General features: G+C 33.2%; 1 protein-coding gene across 1 annotated transcript; it reads right to left on the minus strand.

Moving 5' to 3' along the window:
• Positions 1 to 14,397: 14,397 nt before the first annotated feature.
• Positions 14,398 to 21,945, minus strand: LOC143083084 (uncharacterized). The gene is made up of 4 exons (XM_076259292.1): positions 21,392 to 21,945; positions 18,972 to 19,085; positions 15,534 to 15,794; positions 14,398 to 14,761 (listed from the first exon to the last, which is right to left on the minus strand). The coding sequence occupies exons 1-4, from the start codon at positions 21,555 to 21,557 to the stop codon at positions 14,565 to 14,567; spliced, it is 738 nt and encodes a 245-aa protein (XP_076115407.1). The 5' UTR covers positions 21,558 to 21,945; the 3' UTR covers positions 14,398 to 14,564.
• Between the last annotated feature and the right edge of the window lie 923 nt (positions 21,946 to 22,868).

The following is a 22,868-nucleotide window of genomic DNA, read 5'->3' on the forward strand; positions in this document are numbered from 1 at the left end:
TGTGTAATGGGCGGAAGTGCACAAGCCATATCTTCCCACCCGGGCTGAACCCATATCAGTGCCTCTAGTGCAAGTTACTTCCGGTGTTTCCGGTATCGGTTGTTTACTTTTCCATTGTGACGTCAGATGTTTTTTATGACGACGTCAAAATTTACGGGAACTTTTGTGGGGTTAGTTTAATACTTGCTAACAAATGCCATTGACAATTATAAATCATTTTATAGTACAACAAACTTGGAGTAGTAATGATCGTAAAACTCTTCCAAATTTTCAATGTTTCAAAATGCCTCTATAGGATATGTTACCATAAATATATAAGGAGTTAATGATGCTGTTGGACAACTATAGTATATTTGATTCATAATTTTAATTTTCTTTATAAAGTGTTTGACTGTTTTAGTTATTGCATTAGTTTATTTGCCTTACATAAAACTATTGACGGAAGTATATGATAAAGCGATTAATACATGGCCTTTTCCATATCAGCCTGGGTATCATCCCTCGACCCATATCAGCACCTCGACTCCGTCTCGGGCTGATATGGGGGTCTCGGGATGATACCCAGGCTGATATGGAAAAGGCCATGTATTAATCTCTATTTATCACCTTTGTAGTAATTGCAAAGTAAACTGCTTGAATAATTAGATCATATCAATGACTAATAATGAGCAGAATAATATAAGAAGATGTGGTATGAGTGCCCCCTTGAGTGCCAGGAATATTTGTGATTACTCCCTTTGAGTGCCAAGAATCGTCAATGGGATTAATTTGTTCTGCGGAGAGGCATTTTTCAGACAAGAAGACGGATAGATAGAGCTGACTTGTTGACGATTTAAACATTCAAACAGATATCTGACAGTTTGAAAACTATGCATTTGTTTGTTTTTGTACTTTCTTCGTTTTAGATTGTGTACTTCTTCGTCGTTTTGAGTTTGAAAGAGATGAACAATTTAACTTATAAAAAAGGGTGTTTTTTTCTTGTCTCAAACTATTATGTTTGAAAGACGAAGCAACAAATTATATTTTATCGCAAAAATTTCTCTCTCAAATATTTTTTTCTTGCCTTGTTTTTCTACGAAAAATCCATGCCCCTTTTTGCAAGTTAAATTGTCCGTCTCAAAGGGATCGACCTTTTAGCTAAAACAAAATCTCTGATCAATTTTATTTTTTTTACGTGATGCAACATTTTCCTCATAGTTCCTTTCAGCTTGTTTTCTTCCCTTAAATGCCAGATTTTTATTTTATTCAAGTAGAGAATCAAATTATTTATTTCCGAAAAAAAAAAAAAACATGCTCTCCTTCCTCCGAGTTTTAAATGGTCGTTCCATAAGTTAAAGAAAGACAAAACCTTGTCATTAGAAAATAAAAATACAGCTTTTAATTCATTTATGTTTTTACAAGAATATTTTTTATCATAATTCTTTTATCAGATCCAATGAAAAGAGTAGATAAAAGTAGAGAATAGGAGGTGAATCTCTAGCTGGCATCCTGATTGGTCCAGATGCAGCTCCGTGAAATGGCGTGTCCTGCTCTGCCTCTGGTGGAAACACACGGAACCAAATTGGCTGATTTCCCGGTGCGGCCATTTTTGACAGCGTCGCTTGCCGTAGGTTTGGTTGTGACGTCACATACTTTGTGACGTTAAACCAAATTCAAAACTTGGGCTGGGCCGATCTTTGGCACTCAAAGGGAGCATAACAAGATCGGCCAAATCGGCCCTATGGCACATAGGAGGTTAAGAAAACTCTCCAAGTCACTATTCGTAAAAGTAAACCATCATAGGCCGAATTACGGTCTTCAACACGGAGCATTGGCTCACACTAAACAACAAACTATAAAGGTCCCCAAAAACGATATCCAAGTTACTACTAATATATATATTACAAAGAAAATTGAGTAAATTGAGGTTACAACATGTACACCTAAGAAAAAAATCAACCCTGCTAATATAGCTATAACCGAATGTAAATATACTTCCAAAGTAAGCTCTCGTTTGAGAACTGTGTAAAGTAGGTTACATTCAAACAAGCTACCCTTTGGCAATAAATGTATAGAATGAAGATGTTTTATTAATAAAATTATGTTCTCTCTATTCAAATTGCTACCCAAGCATCTTAAAAATACTTCGTTATATTGAAATGAAATTTCAATGACTTTCTATCAAAGAATCTTGATCATATTCTGAGATTTAAAAAAAATGTTTCCTTATTAATAATTCATTTTAAAGCAGAAAGATCATTTTGTCTATTTGACTTGGAGGTTTCACAATTGTATGACATTATTTTTGATCTTTCAATTTTAATATGACTATATACTAAACTATATCTATTTTCTTGTTAAATTATATACTTTTCTGATGCACAAATCAGTCTTAATTTATGTATAATTGCACTTCAACTATTCCATTATTCCTATGCATATTTATTATAATGATTTGGCCTTGTATGTATGTTTTTTTTTCTTTATCTACTAGTAAATCACATCCGAAATGAATGACAGACGGACATATATACAAAACTTAATGAATAATTGAAATAAAGATGTTTGCGTTTTAACGCAAATGTTTGCGTTATAACGCAAAGGTTTGCGTTATAACGCAAATGTTTGCGTTATAACGCAAAGGTTTGCGTTATATCGCAAAGGTTTGCGTTATAACGCAAAGGTTTGCGTTACAACGCAAAGGTTTGCGTTACAACGCAAAGGTTTGCGTTATAACGCAAAGGTTTGCGTTATAACGAAAGGTTTGCGTTATAACGCAAACATAGGAAGAAAAATAAAAAAATAAAAATGTGTGGCGCTAATACGCTTCCGCAGATAGCACAACTGGTCTCTGTTAAATTTATTATCTTGTATTTCAAAATTACATTGACTAATTTAGAGGTTTTTCCAAGGGGGCTCGGTCCCCTATTTTGTGGGTAACATTTAGAGAATCACTGAAGCATGGGTATGTGGACCCCCTCGTAGGAAGTCAGTGGGCTTCCCTTATGAAATTTTCTGGATCCGCCACTGAATTTTGAATAACTGTAATAATAAATCCCCAAGTATATATCAGGTATAGAACTATAGCGGTTGACGATTAATGGTAAAGAAATGTTCTGTTTTATACAGTTATGTTACTGATATCTGAAATTGTAAAATAAACCACCAGGCTCAAGCTAGCAGCCACTCACCAGCAGCCACTTCGCTAGCAGCCAGTTTTCAGATATGTCTATAAACCCAAAAGTTGCAAAAGATTCAAACGTACTTTAAATGTTTTTATCAATCATATAATCACAAAATAATCTGTTTTTATATATGAGTGAGCAGCCGAAGACACTATTTAATGTTTTTTTTCTTTCAAATTAACATGTAATTTCCTGATCATTACTTTATTCGCTTTTCATATACCAAACAGCGTGCTGCACGCAATTTTAAATAGTGTATGAAGAATAGTAAATAGCTATGCACTTATTTAAATGCCGGCAAAATTGTTGTTACATGATATCGACGTTTCCATAAGAAATCAATTTTGTGATATTGTAAGAAATAGCTTTCCATAGTCTCGGCATCCTGTCAAGTAGTTCCTAAAAAGTATCAATAGTTTTGCATTACAAGAATAGAAAATTGCACTCGTGCTTTGATATTTTTTTGTTAGACAAATTTGTTTTGACAAGAGATTCTACTTCTGAACAAGCGGAATGCGCTCACATTTGATTATACGAAAGGTTTATTTGTTGTACTTAATGTATGGTGTGCACGGAAAATATAAATTAGCAATTTATAAAAGAAACCTACCTTTGGACCTATTGTGAAATTTTCCCACCTGGGCCATTTGGGCCATTGGACCTTAGACCCTTACCTATCATTTGCACCTAGTGGGTAAAAAGTATTGCCGTAGGGAATTTTTGACAGACTTTTGAAAATTTGGGGTAGGCATGTTTGACTCTTAAGACCTAAGTTCGGACCTATGGTGAAGACAAACTATGAGTTGTCCCACCTGGACCTTTTGGACCATTGGACCCTAGCCCATTACCTACCATTTCCACCTAGTGGCTAAAAAAGTATTGCCGTAGTGAATTTTACCCACTAGGTGGAAATGGTAGATAATGGGCTAGGGTTTAATGGGCCAAAAGGTCCAGGTGGGACAACTTATAGTTTGTCTTCACAATAGGTCCGAACTTAGGTCATAAGAGTCTAACATGCCTTCCCCAAATTTTCAAAAGTCTGTCAAAAATTCCCTACGGCAATACTTTTTTTAGCAACTAGGTGCAAATGATAGGTACTGGTCTAAGATCCAATGGGCCAAATGGCCCAGGTGGGACAACTTCACCATAGGTCCAAATGTATGTTTCTTTTATATATTCCTAATTTATATTTTCCGTGCACACCATACATTAAGTGCAACAAATAAACATTTCGAATAATCAAATGTGAGCGAATTCCGCTTGTTCAGAAGTAGAATCTTTTGTCAAAACAAATTTGTCTGACAAAAAAAATAGCAAAGCACGAGTGCAATTTTTTATTCTTGTAATGCAAAACTATTGATACTTTTTGGGAACTACTTGACAGGATGCCGAGACTATGGAAAGCTATTTCTTACAATATCACAAATTAATTTCTTAGGGAAAATTCGATACCATGTAACAAGAATTTTGCATGCATTTAAATAATTTCATAGCTATTTACGATTCTACAAGCACTGTTAAAAATTTAATGCGTGCAGCACGCTGTTTGGTATACGGAAAGCGAATATACTATTGTCTCTGAATTAATGAACAGGAAATAACATGTAAATTAAAAAAAAAAACATTGAATAGTGTCTTTGGCTGCTCAATCATATATTATAACAGATTATTTTGTGATTATATATTAATAAAAAACATTTTTTAGTACGTTTGAATCTTATTCAACTTTCGGGTTCTTAGACATATCTGAAAACTGGCTGCTAGCAAAGTGGCTGCTAGCGAGTGGCTGCTAGCTTGAGCCTGGTAAATAAACCCTATATTTTCCAAATATTAAAATTTAGACATTTTGAAAATGATTGAGTATCTTTTTACATTTAAACTAAATATTAACAATTAAAAATGTAGCTTGCCTAAAAATGGTTATTGTGCAATAAATAATGTACCTGAAATAATAAAAGGAAGTATTGTTATGATAATAAAAGATAGTACTTGATCATTTGTATCACTTTTTAACGTTTACTTATACCATCTTTTTTACCGACAAACAACTTCACATTTTGATAAAATTGATAAGAAGGCGAAGTCAATGTTTTTCATCAATTTATTTCGAGAGGCATTTAAAATATTATGAACACATGATGCGCTTTCTAAATTCTTCTGTCGGTCTCATGTGAAAAATGTACCTTGCGTAGATTTGCTAATCAGTTGTAGTTTTACATTAATCGCACTAAATAGGCCGGGTACACTACCTTTTACGGAAACGCATAGATTAGCATACTGACAGTATAATTGTCTGTGTACTAGTTCATAACAAGGAAAAATTCGTTCGCTTGCTCATTAACCACTCAAATCACTGTATTAGTTGCAATTGACGGAGGACTATTTGCTTTAGCTCACCTGGGCCTTCCCGACCTTTCCGTTTGGCCAAAAGCGTTTACTTTTAAAAGAATATAATCCTCTTAAACTTCTAACCCAAAACCCAAACTACTGGGGTATCTAGTTTAACAAAATTAAAAATGGAAATGGGGAATGTGTCAAAGAGACAACAACCCGACAATAGAACAGTCAGCAGCAGTAGGTCACCAACAGGTCTTCAATGCAGCGAGAAACTCCAGCACCCGGAGGCATCCTTCAGTTAACTCTAAACAATGTATAAATGTTTCTGATGAAACCACTTGCTCACTAACATGGAAAATATGACTAAAATAGAACACGATAGTAAAAAGACCAGTTTTGTGTATTATCTTTACAAATGATATATAAAATACATATTGAAATCCTACAGTAACTAACATAGTGATTTTCTGCTTTCGGCAGGTGAAATTGAAACACATTTGCAACATAATGGCACTATTCGAATGTAAATTGTATCTCCATATCAGGATCTTATGACACGTACACCACGTCCAACAACAAATGAATATGATGAAATAAAAACAGGATACGCCAATCATTCAGAATTAAATATTTGATAACAAACGAACTACATACAACATAAAAAGTTCAAAGGATAAGGAGAAATGACAATTATAAGCCAAGAGGAAATTAAAAGTGCCTTGCGCTTATCACAAAAAAAGAGGAACATTTTAAATATTTCATTTGTTGAACATAATCTTTACATCTCTTTCTTAATTTTTTTGTTGTTAATATTGAGTGTGATAAGAATAGTTCATTTGCTCCTTCATATTGATATCGTAAATATTGACAGTTCTCAATGTGACCTGATGCTATTGAACATCTAAATAACATCAGATAAAAACAAATAATTATACAACGTCAATTGCAACTTGGCAAATGTGTGGAAAGTAAAATCACAAAAATACTGAACTCAGAGGAAAATCAATTCGGAGAGTCCCTAATCACATGGCAAAATCAAATGACAAAACACATCAAAAACGAATGGACAACAACTGTCATATTCCTGACTTGGTACAGTCATTTGTAAATGTAGAAAATGGTGGATTAAACCTGGTTTTAAAGCGCTAAACCTCTCACTTTGTACGAAAGTCTCATCAAATTCAGTTATATTTACAATGATGCGTGAACTAAACAGACATAATAAATAAAATAGTCAAAATATGGGTACAGCAGTCATCATCGTGTTACAATTCTTAAAAGACAATTTCGCGTTTCTGACGTCAGAAAATGTATACGTCACATATTTTTGTCGTTCAATGTTTATACAAACAACTCTAACATTTCACATGGGCAATGTTAGCATAAAGGATAACAAAATCAAAAGTATGTAGGAATTAATTTCTGAAATAGACCGAGATTTAAAATAGTCCAACAGTACTATAGAATTTATAAGAATCCACAAATGGTACATTCCACTACGTAATTAAATAATTTTGACTTTTGTGGTTCCAAGTATTTTCTAATTTATAATAGAAATATAACATAATGAAATATAATAGAACAATAGCATACTGACAGGATCTTTTAAAGTACAGAGTCACGATATAAGTACCAACGAAACACAAAAAGTCGCATTTACAAAACACACCAGCAAAAATGAAAGATAATACAAACACATTGACGGGATGTATAAGTACCGAGCCACGTTAAATGGATATCACAGAAAATAATCCAACAGTAAAAGTAATATAAATGATAAAACAAAGACAAATGAAAAAAATAATATAACACGTTGTTAAGATGATAAACAACGTCAGTACGCAGAATCTATACATCAAGACCATCCTGTATTATTTGTGAAGTTGATACGGAATATTTATCAACAAGGTCTTAGTACCTTCCGATGAACTTTTTTAGAAAAAGGACGAGACGTTCCTTGACATACCTCATTAACTTTCTGCTCAGACACTGATGACGTTTTACAAAGTCTGAGTCGGAGCTGCAAGCTCTTGAATAACGAATAAGAGTTCCAATTGGTGAAGATAAAATCACCCCTTCGTAAATTTTACGGACGCCTTCGCGAGTCGGTTGATCGTTACACAAATGGTATTGAATATGTCCCTTACATCGTAACTATAATACAATATATACCCTTTATGACCCCTGAACACGATGTTTAAAAACGAAACCATGTCAACTCGCCCCACTGGCCAATCGGCCCCACACTTAATCGCCCCACTCTTGTGTACCAACTCGCCACACTTATGAAACGGGTTAAAATCCTTTTGAATAAAGGTCTGCCAACTCGCACCACTTATGAAAAAACAAAAAAACCCACGATAAATTTAGTCGCGACAACTTATCCCATCTATCAGAGAGATCTTCACTTCACTTCGCTTTTTGTAAAAAATGGGGCGAGTTAGTGAAAAAGTGAGACGATTTGTTGTGGGGCGAGTTATCTTGTTTCCTTTAAATATATGTTAAATTACTGTAAGTTAGAATCCAGTCGTCTTGTTGTAGGGGTTTGATTTGTGGAGTACTATGCCTAAGGTCTTGAGTTCGAATCCCTGCATAGACACTGGATTTTTTCAACACAAATTTTGAAAGTTAATAGTCTTTTCCGTATAAATATTTTTAAGTTTTATTGTGGATTTAACATGTCCGCTAAAAAGATACAGAACAAAGGAAAGCATGCAGAACAAGGAAACTCCAGCTGGGGTGATCTAGTAGGGGTAATCCGGCTCAGATCACCCTGGTAGTACAAAGGAGATGGGATGTAATTATATTGATCAAATCTCTTTTATCGAACTTGCAATAAAAAGTACAATAGATACAGTAATATCTCTTTAACATCTTGACGTGTTAAAGGCTAAAATAACATTATTTTTCACCGGTCACTCGTTTATTATGACTTTTGTGTTGTTACTTTTCTAGTTATGTCCCATTATAAATGAAAAAAATGGTAAATTTTCATTTGCATTTTCTATCTTCAGTTTGTCTCCACCAAATGTTATGAAACTCAAATACAATACTGTTTAACATAAATCACAGATCAAGTACAAATTTGAGTTGTGTCACTTTTATTGTCCCTTCCAGAGTAATGGACTTTTTAAACTCTTTGGGTGCTAATTATTACACAAATAATGGTATACCTGAACAGGGTATGTTGACATACCAAATATGAGCACCTGAAATCATGCAAAACAATACACGCTTTGATGGTTAAAACAAAATCAGAAAAAGATTTAAGTTTTTATAATCACAAACAAAAGGTTAATGACCATAAAAGGAAGGTTGTTTTGATTTTGGGAGTTTTGGTCCCAACAGTTTAGGAATAAAGGGCCCAAAGGGTCCAAAATAAAACTTGTTTGATTTTAACAAAAATGGTATATATGGGGTTCTTCAATATGCTGAATCTAATCATGTATTTAGATTTTTAATATTTTGGCCCGCTTATCAAATTGGTCCACATTGAGGTCTAAAGGGTCTAAATTTGAACATTATCTGATTTCATCAAAAATTGAATTTTGGGGTTCTATGATATGCTGAATCTAATTATGTATTTAGATTTTGGATATTGGACCCATAATAGGTAAATAATTTAATTTTTTTAAGTTAAGCTTAAGTTCTTAGACCACGTTCATTCTGTGTCAGAAATTATGTTGTGTCAACTATTTAATCACAATCCAAATTCAGAGCTGCATCAAGCTGCATCAAGCTGATAAATGTTGTGTCCATACTTGCCCTAACTGTTCCGGGTTTTACCTCTGCAGTCATATAAAGCTGCACCCTGCAGAGCATCTGGTTATAATCTGCAGTAAATCAGACAGATCAAATAATCTAAATTTTATATTTATTACGGTCATATATTGGTATCACATTGCCATCAATGTCCGTGTTGTCCGAAGACACTTACTTTTAGTACAATAACTTTAGTTTAAGATGTGGATCTCTATGAATTTTTTTAAAATACAAGGTTTGAAACTACGAAGAAAGTTTGATATTGGGGCTTATGTTCCAAACATTTGAAGACTTTGTACTTTATGTAACATTATAGCCACTAGATTGACAACAACATTATGTAACATTGTAATATTTGTCTTGAAATTGTTTATTAATAAATATTGTTTAAACTTAACTAAACAGTTGAAGAATTTAGGGCTTAAAAAGGTATAAATAAGCATTTTTCTAGTTTCCAGACCATCACTTGTGTGTAAGTGTATGGATCTTTATGATACCTAAAAAGGGAGGTTTTCGTTTGATTTTGGGGATTATGGCCCCAACAGTTGAGGAATAAGGTGTCAAATCAATTCTTTTCTAATACTTTGTATAAATTGCTTATTTCTTGACCAATTTCAATGGGTTTTTTTCTGGAACTTTTGCAGGTTCTTTCATATGCTGATTCTAAACATGTATTAAGATTTTTTGTTATAGGCCAAGCTTTTAAGTTGGTCCATATATGGGTCCAAAATAAATTTAACTTTGTTTGATTTCAACAAAAATATATGGATTTCAATGACATGCTGAATCAAACCATGTGTGTAGATTTTTAATTTTTGTGATTCGTTATCACATTGAGGTCAAAAGTGCCAAAAATTATACTTTACTCATTGAACTTTATTTGATTTCATCAACAATTAAATTCTTGCATGGGGTTCTTTGATATGCTGAATCTAACCATATGTCTTTGAACTTAAAAGGTTAATGTTCAATTAAAAAAAAATAGGTTCTTAAAACACATTCATTCTGTGTCAGAATTAATCCTATGCTGTGACAAATTCACAAACTGAATTCAGAGGTGTTAGGAATATTCGGAAATTTAAGTAAATATTGACCTTATTGAAAATGTTGAAAAAGGCAGAGTACCGGTATATTGTATTCTCTTGTACAGTTCTTTACTGAATTTAATATTTCAAAGGCTTACTTGTTGACTTTTAATTTGGGAGAATATTAGTTGCATTAGTTCTTTAAATTTTAACTTAAAGAAAGAAACTTCACAGATTTTTAGTTCCAATATTAATCTTTGAGGTTGCACTTTGTAAGTTCAGCTGTTTTTGGAGGTATATGATATTCGTAGATATGTAAATTTGTTAATGTACTGGTTCCCAGATATGATCCTTGTATTTCTTCTCATAAAGACATATCTTGAGAATGTTATCAGTACACAAAAACTTGGTAGTGCCTAAAGTTTTTTTTCTTATACAGGAGTTCCAAAAGTTTACGTAGGGGTACTATAGAATTTTAGAATAAGTTAAAAGTCTTAGAAGTTATGACAGGGCAAATAAACGTTGAAAATATTTTGCAAATCCCTATATTTTCACCTTTGAATAAAATAGTAGTGCATATTAACTTTGGTTTCTGGGATATATATATTTTCTCATTTATAACTAACTTCATGGTAAAAGTGTTAAACATTTTGACACATATGGAGTTTCTTTGGAAAATTACGCTCTCTATATTTACAGAATTACAGTTCAATACCCATGACAAAATAGTATATACCTCACAGAACATAGTAGGTGACACATGTGGTTGAAAATATGTAAATGGGTTAAAAAAATATTCCTTTCAATATGAAATTAAATTAATCCTATATTTCATTGCAGTAAAAATATAGTCATGAAAATATATGTCTTGTGTGTTTCAAATCTCCATTCCTTTTTATTATCGCACTTATTGGCCCAACGTCTGTTGTCTTTAACTTGCACAATCTTCGCATGAAACTAATGGCCCAAATTTAACCAAACTTGGCCATAATCATCATTGTTGTATCTAAAATTGAGAATGGAAATGGGGAATGTGTCAAAGAGACAACATCCCCGACCATAGAAAAAACAACAGCAGAAGGTCACCAACAGATCTTCAATGTAGCAATAAATTCCCACACCCAGAGGCATCCTTCAGCTGGCCCCTAAACAAATATATACTAGTTCAGTGGTAATGAATGCCGTACAAATTTCCAAATTGTACACAAGAAACTTAAATTAAAATAATACAAGACTATCAAAGCAGGGTTGGCAAAAACCCGGGTTTTATGAGTATTGCCCAGCCCAGTGGGAAATACTGGGAACACCCGGGTTTTACTGGGTTTTAGTGGGTAATACTGGGCAGATTTTATAGTCTTTATTATAAACCATGATAAACTAAAATTAAATAAACAAGAAGTAATTGTAACAGGATGCTGTTACTAAGTCAAACAAAGCACCCATAATTAGCCATTCCCATGGTCCCATATTTTATTAGATTTGTTTTATTATCCCATACATACAAGAATATATAAGGTATAGAGGTAGAGATCTCTTCGATTTACAAGTTCTCTAACAGAAGAGTGTGGGGTGACTCCATAGACTCCCCCTATATTTGGTTTGATTTGTCTTATTGTCCCATCCAAGAATACATATGGTTTAGGGGTGGGGATCTCGACCATTTACAAGTTTTCAAACAAGAGGGGGTGGGGTGATCACAAGGGACTTTCCTTTTTTTTTAATTTGATTTGTTTTATTGTCCCATGCAAGAATATGTATGGTTTAGGGATGGCGATCTCAATCATTTACAAGTTCTCAAACAAGAGGGGGTGGGGATGACCCCCCAGGGACTTCCCTTTTATTTCATTTGATTTGTTTATTTGTCCCATACAATAATATATATATGGTTTAGGGGTGGGGATCTGGACGGTTTACAAGTTTTTAAACAAGAGGGTTGGGGTGAACCCCAGAGACTTTCCTTTGTTTTCCTTTGATTTGTTTTAATTTCCATTGCAAGAATGTATATGGTTGAGGGGTGGGGATCTTGACTGTTTACAAGTTCTCAAATAAGAGTGGGTGGGGTTGACCCCTAGGGACTTCCCATTTCTTTCATTTGATTTGTTGTAATGTCCTGTGCAATAATATATATGGTTTAGGAGCGAGGATATTGATCGTTTACAAGTTTTCAAACAAGAGGGGTGGGGGTGACCCCCAGGGACTTACCTTTTATTTAATTTGATTTGTTTTATTGTCCTATGTATAAGAATATATAAATGGTTTAGGGGTGGGGATATGTATAGTTTACAAGATATTAGCACATTCTCAAATTGAAGGGCGTGGTGGTGACCCCCAGGGACTCGCCCTCTATTTCATTTGATTTGTTTTATTGTCCTGCGATCTTTTCTGAAGACTGTATGTGTTTACCACTTACAGTTTTTAAGATAGTCATTTGAAATTTTGTTTTAAATAAAATCCCATAGGGTTCTATAATAAAACCCTCCCCTCTTTTTGCCCCTCAAAATACTCCTTAACAGACCCCAATGCACAAACAAAAGATTGATGACTCCCCTAGACATGTTAGTCTAACATATTATATAATCCTAAGAAAATCTGACAAGCCTTTTCGGAGATCCACAGTGAAAGAGTTCATTTTAAAAGTGGTGGAAGATGAAATCCAAGTTGAGCTGTGAGAAATAGCTTGCTTATGACCAGAGATGGGGTTGATCAATTAACTTACAATTACTTTGCCAATTTAAAGAAATCATGATTACATAAGATTACTTTTCTTTAGAATAATCATGATAACTTTAGATTACTTATGATTATAACATTGTACTGATTTAATACTCATGATTGCATTGTAATATTGAAAATTTCTTATAAACTTCGTATTCTTACGAAACTAAGATCTAATTTATTTTCGTGATTTTTTTATTAATTTCCTTTAAAAATCAAATTTCATGCAATCAGCGCTAGCCTTGTATTGTACAAATAACAGGCACCCAAATTAATTTTTGCTACTGGTACAAATAAAGTCTCCTGTTACCCTGCTTCCATGTTGAGCAAGTGGTAATGGGCCGTTCCAGTAAATGTCTGTTTAAGGGGGATTGATGGTCCTTTCTGAGGGGTGTGAAATTATACATCTTAGGGAGTGAAATTTGGGTTTTTTTCATCTGACACATACACTTATAAAAACTTCCGAGGGTCTTGTAGCAGTAAATAAGTAAAAATAATTAAATCTTGGGGGTTACAAAAATGCCTATGTCAGATCTTATGAGTGCGTTAAATTTGAAATGTGGGCAGTTGCATACATTTACATGTATCATGCATTATCTAGAGATGTCCTGTTTGGTACAATCCTTGCAGTAATCAATTCTGATAGGTCTTTTTCCCCATGAAAGCCCATCCACCCAATATGAACAGAAACTCTACTTCTGATAGGTCATAATTTATAGATCTGATACATGTACATGTAGGTAGTTTTTCATGATGTTTTTTTCTGATACGTATAAAACAAAATCTCCCAACCTATCCCCACCTGTCAGAAATTAACTGGAATGGCCTAATGTGGATATTTCTATTTCTGCACAGGTTCATTTTGGATCCCTCTTTGCAGTCCAGGTTTACACTATGTTGATTTATTTAAAGAATTAGAGAGCATGATTTTGATTTTAATCACTAAAGCTTCAAATGTTAGGAGTAAATTTCTGGATAAAAACAATATATATGTACATTTTTAAAATGTATTCGTACTCAGGGACTCAAATATCTGTCTGAATATTTATTCATCAGGTTAGGGGGAGGAGTGGGATCTCTAAAAAATGTATGTATGCGACTCTCCCAAATAGGAGCCTAGAGTTCGTTTCACAAAAAAACTTAGGACTAAGATTGGTCTTAAGTCATGAACAAGTCATACTTTTTGTGTGAAATGACTCTAGATATTCAGTGGTCGTCTTTTGTTGGTGTATTACCTATTTTTATTCTATTCATTTTTTTGTTCAGTAATTAATCTGTCATTTTTCTCGTTTAAATTGTTTTACATTCATGACATTCATCATTTTGAGGACTGGTATAGCTGACTATGCAGTTAGGGCAATGCACATTGTTGAAGGTTGTGAGGAAACCTATAATTGTTACTTTCTTTGTCATTTATTCAATAATAATGTTGGATTAGTACACCATTTGAGAAACATAACTGGATAAGCATGATAAGAGAAAGATATCAATTTGAGTCTAAAACATATACCTCCAGAACAATTAAAACACATGTATCATGTTGACTATCTTTTAAGTAATCTTACCTGCCCAAAGAATGATGGGTATCAAGATGCCAAATAGAATTTGCTGTGGGTACTTTATACTGTCTACGCTGAATAGTACATGACCACTTTTTTGCAGCACCTGCTGAATCTACTCTAGTTAACACTGCTCGGCACCTGTCACGTTGTATGGAAATGCCTTGGGTTTTCAGATAAGAATGGACCTCCATGGCACCTATGAATACAAAAGAAAACAAATTTTATTTTCCATTGAAAAATAGCAAGCTTGTGCAATAGAGTTTTTCATATCTCATATTATAGGTTAAATAAATGTTAATCATCATTTTTATCTATATAAAAATGAGCTTTTAAGGATCCATTCCATCAATCAAATGGTTTAACATTTGTTTCAATTTCAATCAATATTTTGACCTCTATTTCCTTTTAATAATCAAAATTCCCAATGCATGCACTTGTTACACATCTCAAGCTTAGGGGTTAAATAAGGTTGAATTCTTCACTGGTAAGTGGATAATTCATCAGCTATATTTCTTAGCTATTTTGACAAAACTGAACCAAATTGGCTGTAAAAATTGAAATCTTATTACCATATTCATGTATATGATAACATCTTCATGTCCTTCATTTATGACTATCATGATTATATATATTTTAATCAAATAAAGCACAATCATAGTTTATAATTTTTGATGTCATGTAGCTCAGTTTTAGATTTTTCATATTTCACCAAAGTACATCCTTTCAAACAAAATATATACATGATATATAGAATTTTTGTGAGAAATATATATATTAATTAACCTTTTGGAAAGTATGTGAAACGCATGTTTAACTTATTGTCAGGGTTCAAACTTTAAGAAGTGTTTTAAAAAAATATCAAAAACAGTCACAGACACATGGCACATGACAGAGTTGGATATATTTTAAAAATACTGAAAATATTTATGCTTTTTGGCAAGAAGAAAATAATAACTTTTAAAACAAACCTGCATTTGGATGTTCTCTGTTGTATTCTGCCACTTTCTCTTCCAGTTGATCATCAGTAATGGTACTATATGATGACCTTACTTGAAGATCATGCTCCTTCAATAGCTTGTACAGTGTGTTTTGATGAATTTTTCCGCCAAGCAAACCATCTTCTGCAATCTTCTTCACTGTAAACCCCAAAGACATCAATTGCTGAAGCTTATTTACATCAATATCTAACTGGTGTCTTCCTTTTCCATGAGGGTTTGGATTTGTTTGGTCTGAAGAAAATAAAATTTTATTTGTACATGTCCATTTATATTATGTAAGCGATACTTAAATTGAAAACCAAATATATATAGGGTAATGAAAGAATATATATATATACATATATATATATATATATATATATATATAAGTGTGCAGACATACACCATGTCCTTCAAAGTTTTTGACCTTGACCTTTCACTTTGGAACTTTTCCAGCATTTCTTGTCCGTCCTCAGATGTTGGTTATATTTAATAAGTATACATGTTACATATAAAAGTTGAAATTAATATGTTCTGAAGATGAAGAGCTGACTCAATCTTTACTATAGAACATGGGGGTTGTCAACTACCACACACATTTTTGATTTTGACATTTGACTGCGGAAGTTGTACATTATGAAGCAGTTTATGATGTGGGTAAGTATAGAGTGGGGGCCCATATTCGCCGGGGACACAATTTTGCCGTTTTATGATTTTGAGGTGTAAACACTTCAAAGGATGACTGAAATGGAAGAAATATGCCACTAAATTATAATTTTATAACAAATATGATTATTTTTTAAACTTAAACAAAATTACGGCAATTACTGCAAAAGATCGAAAAACGGACAATGATTTTCGGTCAATTTCCTGAATGATTTTTTTCTTAGTAATTTTTTGACTGATTGGCCTAAAGTTCTGTTTTTTACACCTTTGAAATGTTTGCTGTTCATCTATAATAAAATTTATTTGATAAATATTCTATAAAGCTGCAGTTATTTGGTTTTAAATAGATGTGTAAAAACGGCAAATATGTGTCCCCCATTGACAAAACATCAGGGAATTTCATATCCCCTTTCATCTAACTTTACGGATGATTATTTTCAAACAAACATGTTTTCAAGCATAGGAATGTTTTGCATTTGAAGTTATCTTCATATAGAAATATCAGTATACTTAAAAAAACATATAGACCTGAACATGAACTGTAGAAAACATGGAAAGATATGGCGAAAATGAGCACCCCACTCTACATGTCAAGTACACATGTACATGTACACTTTGAAATCATAAATAACAGTTCGCTTCATAGGGTGGACAATATTTGTTACGGATGGACAGACATGACTTTATGGTTATCACCACTAGCCATCTCCCTAATTACAAGATTGAAAAAAAACGGGTTCTTAGATGAACCAGAAATGACCACATATGACTATAATCATCATAATCATGATGATTGGTCAAACATTTTAAGATAAAAATGTGTCTTTTTTATATTTTAAATCTAAGTATTTGCAGAACTATATCAGCCAATCATGTCCCAGTCATGTCTGTTATTCTTGCACACATTTATAACAATTTAACCATTTGTTAACTGTCAGATTGTTTCATTTTTAATTCTGATAGTATATATATATAGACCATAATTGTTTTGTCTTTTATCTATGTTCTAGATATTTGGCATTTGGATGTAAAGTTATAAGGTCAAGTGTCTTGTATCATGATGACCTTCATGTGATCTTCAAGGTCAGCTGAATGTATTATATGTTGCAAGAAACACAACCAGGCAATAACTTCTAAAGGTTTGACTTCTGACCTACAAGTGTAACTTGCATATTTGGCATGTGAATGTCAAGGATGTATCATCATGAGGTGGTGTTCCCCTTACAGTTTTGACCTTCATGTGACTTTGAACTTTAACCTCAAGGAAAATAAGTGAGTTTAGTATGACGTCCATTATCACTGTACTATTATGCATATTTTTAGGGGCCAGCTGAAGGACACCTATGGGTGCGGGAATTCTCGCTACATTGAAGACCCATTGGTTGCCTTCAGCTGTTGTTTGCTCTATGTTCGGGTGGTTGTCGCTTTGACATATTCACCATTTCCTTTCTCAATTCTATTTTGGCAATTTTTCACTTGAACAGACCATCAATTTTGTTTTGGACCCACCCAAGTCTTATATAGTTGACTTGTTATTTCAATTCTATTAATAAAGTGTGGTAAACTGATCATTTAAGTGAATTTTAACAATCCAATGACCATAACTCTGCCAAAAAAATATTATGATAAAACTATCGTACATGTATATATATCAAATCAAAACTTTCAAGCAGAAGAAAAAAAAATATTGGAAAACTGATTTGCCATACTGACAGATGGACAGAGTGGACAACTGCTCTTAGCAACATTCTAATCCTGATCTTTTAAGTTCTTGCATATTGCATGTAATTTTTAAATGCTGCAATGAAACAGACAATGAGTTAAAGAGTTATCTTTCTTAGGTGGTGTGTACTCCTTAACTAGAGGCTGTCAAGAGACGGTGTTGCTCAATGGTATTTACATAAAAATGTACTGACATAATCAATAGTAGTATTAGATATGATATTATTAGATACTATAATGATATCTAATATATATACATTTTTAATAACAAAAAACTACAAAATTTCCATGAAATTATTAACTCAGGAGCAGTAACCCAACACAGGTTTTAGGACGTGTCTGAAAATTTAAGGGTAAATAAATAATAATCTAATTAACTATTGTTTGCAACCTGTCAGATTTGCTTTCGGAGATATAAACCCAAAACTGCATTTTACCTCTATGTTTTATTTTTACCCTTTTCTGCCATGTTGGAAGTAAGGTAGGGTCATCTGACTTTTTTTTAAAAACTAGATACCTAATCATGCTTATGGTGATTATGGACAAGTTGGGATAAATTTGTCTCCGTAGTTTACAAAAATGTAGAAAAAAATTGTGAAAAAAAATGACTGTAAAGGGCAATAACTCTATATGGGGTCATATGATAGTATTTAACCTGATGAACATTTTTGCCACTGGCACTGTCAGATTTGCTCTAAATGCTTTAAATTTAGTTTCAGAGATTTAAGCCAAAAACTGCATTTTACCCATGGATATGTTTTATTATTAGCCATGGTGGCCATCTTGGTTGGCAGACTGGGTCATTGTACACATTTTTTAGATTAAATACCCTAGTGATTATTTTGGCCAAGTTTGGTTTACTTTTGGCCCAGTAGTCTGGTAGTTTCAGAGGAGAAGATTTTTGTAAAAGTAAACAGACGACTATGACGGATGAGTGATTAGAAAAGCTCACTTGACCTTTCAGGTCAGGTAAGCTTAAAACAAATTATTTTATGCAATGTTTGATTAAAAATATCAACACTATACTCATAATTTACTTACCATATCTGTTAATAAGGTCTTGTTCTGGTATCAGATTTGGAAGATTCTGCTTTAGATCATTTATTGACTGTATTGACTTTTTTATCAAATCTTCTGGAATGTTGGTCCCACTGCCTGAAAGTTAAAAAAGAAAACATGTAATATAAATGATAAAGGAAAAAATGTGATTTGTAGATATATTTTTTGGAAATCAAAAATACATGTATGCAAGATATATATTTGAAATATCAATAGGTTTAGCATGTTCAGCCAACAATTCCTTATAACAAACAGAAGTTTCACAGGTCGGGAACACTTCCTTGTAAGGATATGCTTAAATTAGCATACTTATGTCCTCTGATTATTTAGGTATGATTATGAAGCAATTTATTTTTACCTAGGTTACCCCATTACCACCCTAACTAATGAAAAGCAACTTGTTCAATAATAATTCACTTTAAGCAGCAGCCAGTATGGTCTTTAGGAAAGGATGATAGTTCGTCGGAAGGGGATGATAAATGGCTGACCTGTGTTAACTGTTAAGAGAGCCATATCTCTTGCACGTTAAAGACACCCTTGTAGATTTCGAAAAAGAGTAGGCTAATGCTGCTACAAGGCAGCACTCGCACCCGCAAAGTGGAAAGGGATTAATATAAGTTGCAAAACTTGTTTCCCAATCCACTTTAAATAAATTTGTTTAAATTATGCAGCCAATATGGTTCAATTTTGTCACAATAAGCTAAATGAAATGCTTTGCTGAGTGCAGCCTGATAAAAATGCAGAGTTTAGTTTGGATAAATGTTTTACATGAGAATTTGACAGCTAGTGAAGGAAAAGTATCACATTTACTAATTTGTTTCTTCAAAACAATGTATTATCACCAATCGAGGCCATTTATAGCTGATTATACAGTATCAGTTTTTCTCATTGCTAAAATTGTCTATCATCCATAGCATTTCATCAAAACTGCACAACCCATGACAAGGCCTTTTTAATTTTTGTCTGACAATGTTAACACTATGATCTAGAGAATTTAATTGACTAAAGAGTATTACATTTGGAAAAAAACTTGTTAACTTCTTATACAAGGCAAAAAAAGAAAGTTGACCCGTGCAGCCAGTATAGCAATATACATTATTAATCTTCGCATGCAAATTGAAGATTATGTCACATTATCATATGTGCAGACCAAAAACATTTAATTTGAAAGTCCCAGACAATACATGTATATGTTGACAGTTTTCCAGTGTAGTAAACTCGTAGTTTGCATTGTAGTTCATTGAGTCAATTGGTTAGGTTATCAAGGCCTAGTCCTTGTGTTTTAGAAATTACATAATGTACTTTGAAATATATTCTGACTTCAGGAAATCTTAGAGTTCTGACCTGTTTCAGGCATTTCTTAACATGATTAAATGTCACCAGAATGTGAAATCATTACAAATGTATATGATCCAACTCAGAGTAGACATGCAACAAACATTTGATTTTATTTTCACATTTAAATATATATGTTTTTTAATGAGCACCATATTGAATGACCAAATAAGAACTTGTGTGTCAGATGGGTCTTAGACCCTTTTCATTTCAACGATGTAGATGTAAAACTCAAAAATGTATAGAGTGTGGTCATAAGTATTCGTCACTTGAGATTTTTCGATATAAATTGTATCAAGGATTTCTATTTATACTATACAAATCCTTGATTGTATATATAAATTTACATTTTTTTCAAAAAAATATTTCGGGGTCATTTTCCATTTGATTTTTATCAACTTTGTACGGAATTCCTTGGTACCATTAGAAGCAGAATTGTCACAGGTTTATTTTGTTTATATATTATTTTTGTGGATCATTTTCTTTTTTCTCAATTTAAACATAATGGCATAATTTAATTTATTATTTTCTGTTCATTGCTGTTCAGAAATCCGTTATATATATTCAACCAAATTAACTCATAAAAATGTATTGTATGTGTTCACATCAAGAGAAAAACAAAAACACCTGAACACAAAACTATTACCTATAAATATACTGTAAACAATTCTACGTCTTTTGAGACCTTGTTGATAAGAATCCAACCATAAATGCTCCCAAAATATTTTTTGATGAAATTGTGTTTTTATATGAATTATATAGCCAAAAAATGTAGGTGATGAATACTTTATTCAATACTTTTGGCCAGATACTGTACATTTAAACCTGGATGCTGTATTTTGTAGTTTTATTTCGTAGATCTATTAATTTTCAAAAAACTGTATTACAATGTAACAATGTATTACAGTACTCTTGTATATATTCGAGATATATTCAGATCAACATTGAAATAAAATTTATCCATAAAATTATAAGCGTGTGCGATCTTTAAAATTTCCCCCGGTGCTGACTGCAGATTTATCATTATGATGTTAATAAAGACTGTACAGATAAGCAAATGTACGTACCTTCTGTTCGTGATAGATTTGCTATTAATTCTGAAAGCTCTTTATCTGTGCTGGCAGCATCTAGTGTCCCACATTGAGCTTTTCTTTGTGTTTGAAGAAGGACTGTTGAGACGCGCTCTAACACACTGTCAATTGATGGTTGATGAGAACGAGCTAGACGATCCATTTTGCAGTTTGTGGGTACCCGCAGTTTGTTAGTAAATGGCGGCCGAATTGTGTTGTCATTTGTATCGATGGATATGATTGGTCGGAATTAATTAGCATGGACGATAACGCATTGTGATTGGGTACATATGAATTGCTACTGAAAACAAGGCGTAAATGTATTTACGAATCGCCGTTAAACTGTTCTTATCCAATAATGTGGTTCTCGCTTTCATCTATCATAGATTGTCGATCGTTAATGCATTTATGATAGATAATGATAGATTGTCGACGATAATTTCGTAAATGCATTTACAACCGTAAAGTATACTTTACGCCGTACATCTATAATGGTCGACCGATAATCTATCATTGTCGCCGATAATCTGTGATTATCTCATTAATGTGGTTCCCGCGTGCCATAGCTGTTCTTTAACCCAGTGTAACCCATAACTGTAATTTGTTTATACATTATGACTATGATTGAGATTTGTCTCATTAGCACTCATAGCACATATTTTTTACAGGCCCGTACTCAGGAATTTCTAAGGGTGGGGGGGGGGGGGTTATTTGGACTCACGAACTCGACCTTAACAGTCACAATTTGGACAGAACGTTGACTTTAACAGTGCTTATTTGGTGTCAAGGGGGGCTCGTCCGAACCCCCTGGCTACGGGTATGTTTATTCATATCACTTTAGATGTTGACAACCGAGGTCATTAGAGAGTCAATGTAACACATATTGCAGATATTATATCATATAAATGTATTTTGTCATATTATTTTAACTTTGCGTATATGACATCAATAGCTTTTATTAGTACATATATTAATATCAAGTAATAAGTTATAATACTAATATCACCTTTAAAAACATGAATAACACACCATGGTACGGTGTGGATGGGCAGTTTATCCACATCTGTCCCTCTAGTATCTTTCGTCCCTCTTTTATCCCGTTATGTCAAATTTAAGTATCTAAAAGTTAAATAAATTACGCATAATGTACAGCTTAAAAATTTATAAAGCTTCAGACTTTGCTTAAAACGTATACTATACCTACATGATAAACGTTTTAAAATTGATTGATTGATTGTTGGTTGCTTAACGTCCAGTAGCAAATATTTCATGCATATTCAGGACGAGAACAATAAATACTATAGGTAGGTCTTGAAATAATAGAGGCCATCTGGGATGATGGTCGTGAAAATTTGGACTGCCACTGGAAAATGAGGGTATATTGGATAGGGACAGAAATTTTGCCTTGCAACAGGCCACCTACGGACCCCTCAAAGAGTTGTTGCAAGGGTTCTTAACATGCAAAGAGCGTGGC

This window comes from Mytilus galloprovincialis, chromosome 1 (genome assembly GCF_965363235.1).
Source record: "Mytilus galloprovincialis chromosome 1, xbMytGall1.hap1.1, whole genome shotgun sequence".
NCBI lineage: Eukaryota > Metazoa > Mollusca > Bivalvia > Mytilida > Mytilidae > Mytilus > Mytilus galloprovincialis.